The 14113-nt window shown below is 34.8% G+C and overlaps 1 protein-coding gene across 3 annotated transcripts in view; it reads right to left on the reverse strand.

Annotated features, from left to right (window-relative positions):
- Positions 1-14113, reverse strand: part of PCM1 (pericentriolar material 1) — a 79720-nt gene that overhangs the window by 32880 nt on the left and 32727 nt on the right. For 2 of the 3 annotated variants that reach the window (XM_081130159.1, XM_081130157.1), the window contains 10 exons: positions 11990-12144; positions 11717-11846; positions 10613-10750; positions 9594-9784; positions 8118-8321; positions 6321-6540; positions 6069-6214; positions 5235-5425; positions 3124-3295; positions 274-629 (listed from right to left, as the gene is read on the reverse strand). In XM_081130159.1, coding sequence (XP_080986285.1) covers positions 274-629; positions 3124-3295; positions 5235-5425; positions 6069-6214; positions 6321-6540; positions 8118-8321; positions 9594-9784; positions 10613-10750; positions 11717-11846; positions 11990-12144 — 1903 coding nt within the window. The remainder of the gene's footprint in view (positions 1-273; positions 630-3123; positions 3296-5234; positions 5426-6068; positions 6215-6320; positions 6541-8117; positions 8322-9593; positions 9785-10612; positions 10751-11716; positions 11847-11989; positions 12145-14113) is intronic. The other variant, XM_081130158.1, reaches the window with a different exon arrangement.

Below are 14113 nucleotides of genomic sequence, written 5' to 3' on the forward strand. Positions count from 1 at the left end.
CTTCTGAGTTCATAGTAACCACATATATAAGAAATGTAAGAGGCTTTAAGAAGCACAGACACAAAAATAAATGCAATATTTTAAAATATCTACAATGTTAAATCCTATTTGATAAATTTGGTAAAAAAATTATAAAGGTAACTAAAAATGACTGTTGAAATACATCTAGACCAGTGCCCACCAATCTAACCACAGAAATTAAGTGTGTCAACACGCCAGAATAAAGTCAGCAACATTTACACTGGTCAATATTCAACAAATTTAAATCCTTACCACTATTTTTAATTCTGCTTTTCAGCTGAGTAGAATGCCTCTTCTTACTCTTTGACTTGGGAGTTTTGTCTTTAGATGCCAGGCTGGCCTGGGCAGATGCTTTTCTTGTCTTGAATGTTTTCGTTACTGTGGTTGGATCTACTGGATCAGGCATGCTGCTAAAGCTTTCTAAGGACTCTTCATCAAACTGACGTCTTCTCCTGCTGGCATCTAATTGATTTTTGCAATTACTATTTGTAGCTTTCTCAACAGACACTGCAAATCCAGTCTTGAATGGTTTTTCTACTTCACCTTCTTGGTCATATAACCATGGTGTCCTACTGTTTTCCACGTCCTCAGCGGGCTGCTTTTGATTCCTTACACCAATGAAAATAAGCTTTTAGAGGTTACAATGACAGATTTCTATGTTTATTAAAAACTCTAGATATAGAACTTAAGTTATAGTTTACTAGTAGATTTCAGTAAATAAAATCGTCAACAGGCTATAAAAATATTTTCACAAAAATATGCATTAAACATGTAAATATTCTATAGGCTAGTGTTCTCCATTATCAAACTTTAATATTAAACCCTTCTCGCTAAACCATTTTCACTGACAAAAGTCCCAAACCAAAGACCTAGCATTCATAACAGAAAAAACTAGGAAAGAAAAATCAAGGAAGAATGGAACATATAAGGAAAAAACAAAGACTTAGAGGAAGAGCTAAGAAAGAGATGAAGGAGAGGGTATGAAACATACATGAATCTGTGGCATCTACAGCAGTTCACCTAGAACCAGAATTTGGTAAAATCAATGGCCATGTAACTAGTAATTTATTTCTCCACACATTAAGTATAGTTTAGTTCTGTTGGTCTAGAGTCATTTTCAAAATTTATCTGCTAAACACTGGCATCCCTTAGTATTTTAATAGGTATTCACTGGTCAGCTAAGTTAGAAAAAACAGCCAAAACAGATCTACAGGATTCTTCAGAACTTTTAATATGTCAATGAACTTTATAAAATGTCTTGGAAGGGAACATAGTGAGATGTCCAAAATCTTTTCTCACAAAACCTGACACGGACAACAGTCTTCTAGTCCTAAGAACGTAATTTGGGAGACACTGACTTATAGAGTTTAACTTAAGACAAAAGGTTAGCAAACCTATAGTTTGCAGGCCAAATTGAGCCTGCTGCCTGTCTTTTTAGATAGCCTAAGAGCTAAAATGTTTATATTCTTAAATGGTTGAAAAAATAAAATTAAAGGAGAAAATTTTGTGACACAATTATATGAAATTTAAATTTCAGTGCCCATAAAGTGTTACTGGAACACAGCCACCCATGTGTTTACATATTGCTTATGGCTGCTTCTGTGCAAAAATGGCAGAGATAAATAAGTGTGAAAGGCACATCATGGGATGCAATACTTACTAGTTAGCACTACACAGGAAAAGTTTTCTGACCCTGGCTCAAGACTACAATGTTCCACCTGACCTCTTGTTATCTCCAGTCATTCAATTCAGGGAACCTATACTAGCTGAGATTTTGGGGAGGAGATTAGGTCTCATCTGAAGTAGGTCAAATATCTAAAACAATATTAGATATCCATAGCTATAGTTTACTATCAATTATATATAAAATATGGCTAATAATGAAGTAGGAACCTTCCAGTAAGTAAGCTATTCACTAAAACTTTGAAAAAAACGTTTATTACTTATAATGAAGATTCACTCAACCATCATTTCTGAACAGCAACTATACACTAAACCCTGTTAGGCCCTGACAACAGAATACTTTTATAAAGCACCATGAGATTTAATAAAAAATAAAATTAAAAAAGTACAGCTAAGAAAAACAAAGTCAGAGAAGTCAATCATAGGACACCTAGAGACAAATACAAAGTTGAATTCTATGAGTTTTTGGTTAATAAAGTAAAAGAAAATCATGATTTAATAACTAAACAGTGTCAAAATGCTAGTTCCAGAGCCCGAGACATGCTCAATCCCATAACTAAAGAGAAGAGTAATATGAATTATGTGTTTGTCAAGGGCTAAAAAAGACAAAATCAGAGAGAGACTCTAACAGAACAAACACAAGGCTCAACTGACCTCTAATACTTTATCCTTCTAAAAAGATTCTTCTGAAGTTTAGTAACAATAAAAAGGACATAATATTTTTATGTCCTATGTCTATCAAAATCATTTTATGAATAAACACAATCATTAAAAATGTTATTTCTCTAGCTAGAAACATGCTTACAGAATGATTAACCTGCCCCAATCCAACTCATGTTTGACACTATTTGAGTCAAAATTATATTTGGGAAGAAGATTATCATATTAAAAAATAATAAATGTTGAGAAAGAAAAAAAGAAATATATAGTTGATACCATATATCACTACAATTTTCTTGACTACATCCGTGTCTATAATCAAACAGTACTCAACATTACATTTGGAGAGGCCTTAGGTACTCATTCTTCTGACCAGGAGCCCTGAATCTAAATGTGCCATCACTTTACAGCAACTATCCTCTAGTAGTTAATATTAGTTTTTAGTTCTGAATCGGTGAACTTAAGGACAGATATCAAATCAAGGCCAAAAGACACCGTATATGTAAGGCCTTATCCTTTCAAAATGAATCTCAGGGGACACACTGATCAAAACTCTGAACTGCTCTTATACCAGGGCAGGTATATGTCTCAGAGACATCTGGTGAGATGTCAGTTTCATATTCCCCACACTAGCAGGTCAAACAGTCACAAACATCTTCCCTAATTGTATTTTCAAGTTATATATAATTAGATGTAATCAATAAAGAGATTAATGTGATCTATTAAGCACATAACAAAGTCTGTTTGCAATCAAGTTACCTTTGTTTTTCTGCTCCAATAGAAGAATTGCTTTCAAAAGGTTTTGGAAAAGCCATATATTCTGTTTTCCCTGAAGAATTCTGGGCTAATGGTTGCTGCTGTTCAGTGGGTGTAGAAATATTCTGAGAAAAATCTCCACAATTAGAAGAAAATAAAGGGCTGAAATTCATACCTAATGAATAAAAGCAATGGGTAAGACAATAAAGTAACCTTTAGCCTTAATATGAAATGAAAAGACAGTTTTAATTAAATGTACCATTCATATCCACCAAAACAGGAAACTGTTAATTAAAACAAACTAACACCCATTTATTAAACCACTGTTTACAGCTCAGCCCACTATGTTTCAGAATAAGTGATAAAAAAACAAATAATGATTCCATCCCCTTAAAAGCTAAGCTAGAAATAACAGTACCTAACATCGAATTACAGTATGTCAGACTCTATTGTAGGTACTTTGCATCTTATTTCATTTAATGCTTAAACAACACTATAAAATAAATATTCTCTTCATTTTACTGGTGAGAAAAAAGGCTTAGAGAATACAGGTTCAGTAAATGGAAAAGCAGGTTAGATGTCGGGTCTGCATGACTGCAAAGCTTATGTTCTTTCCACTCTATTTTATTTGGCAAAGTAGAATATAATTAAATACTTACCATATAGTTCTGTATCAGAGGTATTAGTACACGGGGCTACTAACAACTTGGGGGAGAAGGGATCAGGGAAGGTGTCACAAAATTGAACTAGTTTGTTTAGAATGAACAATCTTTGAACAGAGTTGGCACTGTTATGAAGCACATTACAGTGAAAAGGAACTGCATGTCCAATTTCTTATATTATTTGTTATTTAAAAGCCTATTCAAAAAACATTTCCTGCCAATACTAATAGATATCCGAGAACCAAAAGCTTGTTAAATGTTCTAATGCCATTGCTTCTATAATCCTGTTAAGAAAATATACTGTGGTATTTTATTTATATAAAATAAATAAAGCCCTTCCAAACCTTTTTCTCCTCCTATATATTCTCTGGCAAATATCTTCAACTCCTCCTCCTTCATGACTCACCTCATCTAACTGGTCACTTAATTCGCAAATAATCTTCTATTTCCTAGTTACCAGCTATACTCTTAGTTCCTTCTGTATCTCCCCTCAACACTATCACCAGTCCTATACTCCTGCTCAAAATCCTTCAATGGCCCCTCATCTGCAACAGAAAGTCTAAGCTGCTTTGCATGGCACAAAAGGCCTGTGCTGCTCTCCAGCCACATCAATTACTCTTACTCTGCCATAGCCCTAAACACTAGCCATACTTAATGACCTCTAAATTCCCTAAGTGATATACTGTTGCACTGCTTTCTAACTCTAAGTGGTTCCATTGATTAGAAAGCACTTTCCCTTGTATCTCCCTGGAAATAAATTCTATTCACTTTTTAGCTCAGGTAGCACCTTTTTTTCTGGAAAAAATACATTTCCTGATGATCTTTTGCCCCAAGGAAAAGTAGGCTACTCACCTCATTTGTATCCACAGTACTGCACTAGGCAGTTATTAACATTCTTAGCCTCCTCACTAGAAGTTAAATTCCTTAAAGTGTTAGTCTTAGTCACCTTTGAATCCCAGTCATTTATACAGTGTCTGGCACATAATGTGTGCAGGAAAAAAGTCTGAACAGAAGCCTAAGCTAAATAAAATTAAATGTAAGCCTAAACTAAGCATTCACCTTTGGTCGAGTAGTGCATCTCCCTGCTAAGGCTGGGAGCCCCTCTTACAGGAGTGCCATGTTACTCACCTTTACTCCCTCAATGTTTTACACAGTGCCTGGCATACAGCAGCCATGGATACATTAACTCCCTTTCCCTTAACAAACAGTTGTTAAATAATTCAAAGATGTAAGACTTAGCAATCATTCATAATTATTTACTTAATTCCACTAACAACCATATTAAGCTTAAGTTTTTACTATAAAGAATCAAAGTAGAAAAGAGTTTGTAACTTTCTTTGCAAACATTTCCCACCATTCCAAAAGAGATTGACAAATACCCATGCAATCAACAAATAATATTATCAAATGCTTTGTTCTTATTAATTTTCCTTTAAGTTTTCAATCACTTACCTGGTGCAAATGGTGAAAAATTAGTAAACCCAGGGAGGTTAAACAGATTTACAGGCTGTGACGGAAAGCTGAAAGGACAAAATAAACTGGGAGAAGGAGGGTGTGATGCACTACTGCCTCTTTTCTTGCTTCCAGGTTTTTCTGGATGCTGATTTTGTTGGCGCATAAGTTCATTTAGCATTTGTTTCAACCTATAAAAAATTTAAGCAGTAATTTAAAAATCAGTTATATTAACATCTACTTAAAGTACATTCAGAAAGAATATGCGTAAGAAGTGATTCAATAGCATGCATAACAGACTGACTGCTCTGATATTCACTTCAACAAATATTTGCTTGTCCTGCAGGCTTAATTCATTAACTGAGCCTTTGGATCAAGAACTGCACTTAGCACTTGAATTAGACAGTATGTTTAAATACTCAGAAACCTAAGCATATATGTTCTTTTTTACAGGCAAAAGGAAAGAAACCATTATTTGTACAGTTGATCCTAGAAAATATATGGAGTTTGTATGATGCTGTCTTTTAAATGCCGTCTTTTAAAGGATAAGAAACTCATTTTTTTTCTTGTTTGCAGCTTTACTGAGGTATGTTATACACCACGTAACTCACCTAATGTGTGTAAAGTTCAATACTATAAAAATTTAAAAACAAAAGTCAGGTCCACAATATTAAAGGGGAACCTTGAGCAAATCACTGGTTATAAAATCCTCAGGTGACAGAGAATATTTGAATATGCAATTTGAATCATGCCCTTTTGTCCCAGAAGATAACTAATACAGTTGCTCAGTTTTAGCACTTACTATAGTTTCACTACTTCCAAGAAACTGATTACCTTTGTACATTATTCTGTTGCCATGTTAGCTGAGTATAGCACTGGTTCAACTGGTGCATTATAAGATGGACTTGAGGAGATGCAACATTGCTGGGCATAACACTGTAAGGACCCGTGAGAAGAGTTTGGAGCAGACAAGATAAAGCCTATGGAAAGAAAACAAAATTCATAATATTTACTGATGACTTAAGAAAAATGTGCACTGCTTCAAAAACAAGATAAAAAAATTTTTACTTTCAGAGTCAACTTTACCTGCTGGTCTTGCATCAAAGTCTGACAAATACTGACACTGAAATCCAGTTGTTTCTTTAGCTGATTAATTTGTTCTTGCCACTGTTCTTTCTCTTCTACATATGAGAGTTCTGACACCCAACGAAGGTTTTCCTGACGCTGCATGCTGATATTCTGTTGTCTTGTCTTGGCTAACGGACGGTAATTTCCATCAGCTGAAAAACGGCGATTGTTCTTCCATCTAACACAAAGTTTAAAGCATTAGGCCATCAAATATAATTATTAGGTTTTTAAAATCTGGCAACAAACCACAGGCCAGTATTCCCTTTTTAAATTCAAAGAACTCAAAAAGCATGAAAAATAAAGGAGGTAAAGAGTCTAGGTTTTTAGCCTTATACAATTATCATTTTTCATTCTTTTCCAGAATTTTTTTTTCCATTCATGTCTTACATAAGTGTCCACATAATTCTATATACTGCAAAATGAAAATATTGTATCACAAGCATTTTTCCATTCTTCGTGTTTTAAGCTTAGTCACATCACACCACCAGGTGGAACTACTTCAGCATCTTTTACTCATGAAACACTTTCACTGTTATAAATAACAATGTAATGAGTATCTTTATTCATAGACTTTTTTCACTATCTACAATTTTAAAATTTTTGCTAAACTCCCCCAAACAGGAGCAAAGATCAAAGCTTATGAATCCTGATCCAATTTAGCTGGGATGTATCTCAGCAGCACTCCTATGGTATAATAAAAAATATATTGGGAAAGGAGAAGGGATTAAGAAAAAAACAAACAAAACACCTCATAGACACAGACAACAGCATGGTGATTACCAGAGGGAAAGTATAGGGGGATAAACGGTGATGGAAGGAGACTTGACATGGGGTGGTGAACACACAATATGATAATGATGTATTATAGAAGAATACATTTGAAACCTATATAATTTTATTAACCAATAAATTCAATTAAAAAAAATATATGTGTGTATATATTTGATCTTTTGTCCCAGGTTTCCAGCAGAGCTCCTTTAACTCTTGGCAACCCCTAAGTATCCTTTGTTATTCATAAAGAGCCCTTTCCACCATATCCGAGTTTATGCTAATGACTCTTGGCAGGCTCTAGACAACTTCAAGATGGGGTCTGGTCGCCAGAAAAACCAGCCAGGTCATTAGAGGAGTTGGAACTTTCAGCCCCATTCCCCAAACTCCAAGGATGGTAGAGGAGGGGTCAGAGATTAAGCTGAATCGCCTACGGCCAATGACTTAATCAACTGTGCCTGTGTAATGAAGCTTCCATTAAACCGCTAAACAGAGCAGTGATTAAGAGAGCTAAGAGTTGGTGAACACACTGGAGTGCAGGGAGGTTGGTGCACCCAGAGAGGGCATTGAAGCTCTGAAACCCCAACCCCCAAACCGTGCCCTATGTATCTTCCATTTGACTGTTCCTGAATTGTATCCTTTATATTAAACTAATATATGTAAGCTTTTTCCTGAGTTCTGTGAGTTGTTTTAGTAAATTATGAAACCTGAAGAGGGGCTGTGGGAACCCCCAAATTAGTAGCCATGTCAGACAGAAGAATGGGTTCCCTCGGGATTTGGGACTTATGACTGGCATCTGTAGTGACAGTAGTCTTGGGGGATTGAACCCCTTAATTGTGGAGTCTGCCCTAACTCCAAGGAGTTAAGTATCAGAATTGAACTATACTGTAGGACACCCCGTTGGTTCAGGGAATCAAAAAATGGCTTGGTGTCAGAAAAGCCTGAGACTCTTCCAATCAAGCAAAAAATTAAAACAGTGAAACTAACCTATTTTTAGTTTCCTTTACACTGTAAGAATTATGATTCATGCCGTCAGGAGAGTACGTAGAAAAGTTATCATTGGAGCTGGCATCTTGCTCCTCCTCCTCCTCCTCCTCATCTGTCCGAACAACTCCTTCAGAAAGGTAACCATCTTCATCTCCTTCTTCATCTAGTGCACACTGGGTGGAACCTCCCCAAGTTGCCATTGTTCTAGAGATTGAGAGACAAAACACCAAGAGGTCATTCTGGAGATGAGCTGAATACTTTACCACCCACTATGTGCCAGACACGGTACCAAATAGATGTGTGTATGTGCATATAAAATTTCATTTAACCTTAGTAACTACGAGATGGGTAGTACTCTCCCCACTGCTGTTATATAGACTATATTTACTCTGCCTTACACAAAACAATAGTTCAAATAAATTAAAACGGTAATCATATCCCCTGGAATTTTTTTCCTAAACACCCCTCAACTTTCCTTCCCTTGAGTAACAGTTTTCTAGATCAGAGTTGTCCAATACCACTCTCTGCAGCAGAAGTGATGATCTATATCTGTGCTGTCCAATATAGTAGCCACTAGACAAAGGACCAATAAACACTTAAAATATGGCTGGTATGACTGAGAAAATAAATTCTTATTTTACTTAACTTTAACTTAGTTACCTCCACCTAGTGAGTGCTCTATTGGAAAGCATAATTCTAGACCCTATGTTCTCAAATTTAGGTGCTTATCAAAACTATCCAAAGAACTTTGTTGAAGTATAAATGTGCGGTACTCAGAACAGAATAAAATACTGCAGTTTGATCACTAAATATGTATGGGGACCCCATGAACAGGAAAAGTTCTTCTTCTGAGAGGAAGAAGAGTGAGATTTGGTATAATGTTCCAGAAATGCCATGTGGAAAATATCAAAACAGAAAGCCACAACAAATTTGAATTCCAGAATTTTAGATCTGAATACTACTATATAGATAAGTAGTTAACTGATCTTAAAGATGACCAAGTCTTTTAGAAATATTCTTGATATCAAAATTTCAAACTTAAATCCTAAAAACTAAATGTCTTACATAATAAAATGTTTTAAGATCCTTACAAATCTTACAAATAGCAGATATTCAATTTAAGTTAAAAAAAGTGGTTATTTCTGGCTTGATGGAATAGTACTACACAGTATCAAGCACTTTCTTTTTATAAGCTTAAAACTTAACTAAGAAAAATAAAGGTCAGACACTAAAGAAAATCTGTATCACCATTTGATCAAGTGTCTTAGTAATTTTAAAAAAAGAAAAAGTTGATGCTATGAGAACTTTGAACAGAAAGTAGCTCAACTTAGTGAAACTGAGGCACAAAGGTGATGCTTAAATACTACCCTCATGCCACAGCAGATTTGTACTGTGATGCAGAGGGAAAACAAGGCTGCCTATCCTGCAGGCCTCAGGTAGATGATGCTTAAAAAATGCTCTAAATAGCTCTCTTACTTGTCTGTTCTACTTCGCTGAGGAGTACACAGGTTCTCAGATCCATCGCTTCTCAATGAAACAGCCACTGGAGACACTGTTTCAGCTAGACCTTGCCTCCTCTGATGTTCAGCCATCAGAGCTTCAAGCTGCTTTCTTCTCTGTCGCAGCTCTTCCCTTAAAATTTCATGTCTTCGCATTTCTGACCACAGCTATTAATTTAAAAATTAGAGCCAAGTTAGTGTATTTGGATTTATTTTCCCCTCAAAGGACAACAGGCTAATACTATTGTTAATACCAACAAATATTTCTATTCTCACTCTATTCTTTTTATACTGAAATATTCATGAATGTTAAAATAATATTTTAATAATAATGAATAAGAAAAACTTAGACAATCACTAATTGTTAAAGAAAACAAGTAGTAGCACCCAAATATACTTTACCAACTATTTAGAGAAAGTTATGTTTCCTACAAATCACATATAAAATAAAATAAATAAAATTAAATAAAATAAAATACCAAAGGACAGGTCTTTCTCACTGAAATGATTACTATTTGCTGCAACTATCCTTTACATATAATTCTACCAAATATTTGCTAATAAAGAATAAGACTATTTTTTAGAGATCCCAACTTAATTACTTTTTGGAAAAAAATTATTTCTTCCCCAAACTAAAAGACACAAAACAGGCTACATGTAAAAACATGTTTCAGTTTCCTTCTTAAGTTGTGACTTATACAGCATGGGGAATATAGTCAATAATGCCATAATAACTATGAATGGTGGTGTCAGATGGGTACTAAACAGGGTGTTCACTTCATAAGGTATATAAATATCTAAAATAAATTATGTTGTACACCTAAAACTAACATAATATTTTGTACCAACTGTAACTGAAAACTAAGTTTTAGAACAAGATGTGGCTTAAGACTCTAGAACAACAGGGTGCAATATACAATACCTGTAACTGAAAACCAAGTTTTAGAACAAGATGTGGCTTAACACTCTAGAACAACAGGGTGCAATATACAATACCTCATTGTCTACTGAACAATCTTCAGGCTCAAAACCAGATTTGCTGGCACTGGTTTCATTTTCATTAGCAGTTGGAGTTGAAGTAACAGCTGGCATGTATTTTTTTGTGGGACAATTATCTGCATTAGTGGTTGACAGCTAAAAAGGATTAGTAAAAATTATGAGGAATTAAAGCAATTATTTTAATTTCATAAAAGCAGTTATTTTACTACTCCTCTAGGGTTCCAGTAACATTTAATTTATTATCAGACCTCAACTGCTATCATGATTTAAAGAAAATCTGACATAAAGAACAAAGATGAAAGCACAGACTAAAGCTGATGAGTAGTAACCAACCTTCAGAAACGAGAGACACAAGAGGGATAAAATGTTCCTGTGGAAAATATACTCAACCCAACTCAGGTATAGTATTAGTCTGGACACTGTTTAGATTGGGGACAAGGGAAAAAGGATTAAAGTGGAAAAGGTAAGAGTCTAGAAAATAAACAGTTATATTAGAAATATCATTTGATTTGTCTCCCTTTCTTTGACAATAAAACCTGACTGAAGAATAAATCTAAACAATACATTTGAGGGGGGCGGAAATCTCAAAAAGAATTGTTATTTCCTTCCCTTATTAACCCTACCCCTGATTACCTGACATGGTCAAAGACTGTTCATTCTCTGTTCAATATCAAAGACCTAAGCACAGGGTACTATTAATAAGCAAAAGTATATTCAGTTAATATTCAAAGTACAAATAAAATATTTTAATTAATTTCCTTAGATAACTCATGATGGCTTAGAGCTTTATTATATAATTTTAGGCCAGTAAAAGTCCTAAACTGCAAAGTTGAAACCAGAATATTTAAATAGTTATACTCGTGCTCTGACTCTCTAGCTAGCTAACCCAACAAGTGAAAGAATGGAAATAATCTGTCAATTCCTATGTGGTATCTTTCACAGTGTAAACGTATATCCCTAGTCCATTTCATTAGTTCATCCATTTCATTAATCATAAAATTAACAGAAATATATCTATCAGATCAGTACTAGAAAGAGTACTTTCAAATGGCATTGGATTTTAGACATCTTTTTTCAGACAAGTAGGAAGAAATTTCTTACCTGTAGGTCAGGACATGCCTTCTGCAATGCTTGAATTTTCTCTTGAATCTTAATCAGTTTCTTTCTTTCCTCCTGCAATTGTTTGAGCTCTCTCTGTTGCTGCTGTAGTTTAGCCTCATAAAATTTCTCTCTATAATTAAATTGACATTATATTTGTGGACTCCAGTAAATCTAATAACATTAAGCATGATGTAATACAGTAAGCCCAGCCAAGTACATTCTCTATAACAGGAACTAAATTTTTATTAAATGAAGGCTATAAGCTTAACATACCTTGCCTTTTCATTTACTCCAGTGTCTTTCTGTGTTTTACTGGCATTTCCTCTAGTGTTATTTGCATTTTGTTTGGTGTCTTCTTCTGCTGGGTAGAAATCATCCAAATTTGAAGTACTGGCAGAGATAACTCCTTGATCTGCTGCATCATCATCCTAAAACCACATCATTACATTAAATAATCTTGATGTATACAATTCATACCTTAGTAAATAAATATAACTAGTCTGTCAAAGTTACATAAGAAAAATTAGAGTAGAGAAAGTAGTAATTTTTAGAGAATACTGAAGTTCACCCTCTACCAATGGCAAGAAATGAAGTATTAAAACTAAAAATAGTACATTTAAAATCTGAGCTGCCTATTATCCAGTAATGACAAATATTAAGTTGCCTTTTCTTATTTTGACCAAATACTGAGCTATTAAAGAAAAGAATAAGATAAAAAATAAACTACTGGCATTGTGAACTCTTGATATTACACAATTTTTCTTAAGATTTAACTTTTACATTAACAATTTCAAATAATCATTGTCCACTGTCACTTGCTTACATGAAATTTTCCATTTCCTCACTGTCTTTAGTCTGCCAAACAAATGCCAATGGTTCACGATACAAAAACTAACGAGAATATACCATTTCAAATCTGTATTACTACTGGAAATACAACTAAAGTTCCTATCTTCCTAAGAGTAGATCCATATCTTTTATTGAAATCAGTGAACTTATTAAAATGGGAGGTTTGGGGCGAACTACTGCATTTTCTTAAAAATATTTAACTCTATAGCCCTAGCCAGTTTGGCTCAGTGGTTAGAGTGTCAGCCCAAGGACTGAAGGGTCTTGGGTTCAATTCCAGTCAAGGGCACGTACTCTGGTTGCAGGCTCAATCCCCCACCCCAGTTGGGGAACGTGTGGGAGGCAACCAATTGATGTGTCTCTCTCACATCGATGTTTCTCTCTTTCTCTTCCCCTCTCTCTCTCTCCCCCTCCCACTCTCTCTGAAAAGCAATGGAAAAAATACCCTCAGGTGAGGATTAAAAAAAATATATATATATACACACACACACACACACACACACACATATTTAACTCTGTATATTTTATACTTACTCATGCCTTCTCCAAACTAAAGCTTTAACCTTTGCAAACATCACTCTAATAAAACCTTAAAAAGTTAGCGATAACTTACATTATAAAACTGTCTAATGAACTTTAAATGTAGATGGTGTTATTCTGGTCTTTTCAATCTAAAAACTAACCTAATTCATTACTTAGTATGGAGAGAAAGATTAGAAAGTCACTGGGTTGGGACTTAGGAATAAAGAAGCCAGATCATGAGGCACTTCCTTGTAATAAAAAGTGGAAAAATTAAACTATGAGAAAAGATACAAAACAACACTGCATGATGTTTCAGATATAGCATGAAGGTACCTGAACAACTGAAGTGATATAGTTCCAACACTAAAACAAATTAACCAAAGAACTATTATATTGACACTCACTGCATCAGACTAAGGAACTAAGAGATGGAAATCTGGAGACTTCTAAGACACATAAGGTTTCACGAAGGCCATGGAAGTTGTCCAAGAAAATCTAATCAAGAAGAGGAATCAGAGCTTTACATGGTCCTAACTATATAACTGTTCAGACCATCTTCTTAGTCTCTCGGGAAAGAGAATGTAAGTAAAAATGTAAGAACACAAAGACTACCCTTAGGTAAGATAAGTGAAACATCATTTTTTCTTCTTTTTATGTTTTCTTTATTGATTTTTTTTTTTAGAGAAATATAGACGTGAAAAACATTGATATTGACTGGTTGCCTCCCATATGCACCCCGACCAAGGACTGAGCCCACAACCTGGGTATGTGCCCTGACTGGAATCAAACCAGCAACCTTCCGATTGCATGGGATGATGCTCTACCAACTGAGCCACACTGCCAGGGCCAATCATTTTTTCAATTGCTTTCTTTCAGAAGGAGACCCCTTAGTCCCTCTGGGTTGCAGTTTTCTCATTTGTCATATATATTTTAGGTCTTAGAACTCCCTAAAGCAAAAGATCTCCATTCTACATTAGCCTGAAATTAAGCTGATTCATTTATAAGCCATCAAGTTATTTATCATTTCTG

Source organism: Miniopterus schreibersii (assembly GCF_964146895.1).
Source record: "Miniopterus schreibersii genome assembly, chromosome: 2".
Taxonomy (NCBI): Eukaryota; Metazoa; Chordata; class Mammalia; order Chiroptera; family Miniopteridae; genus Miniopterus; species Miniopterus schreibersii.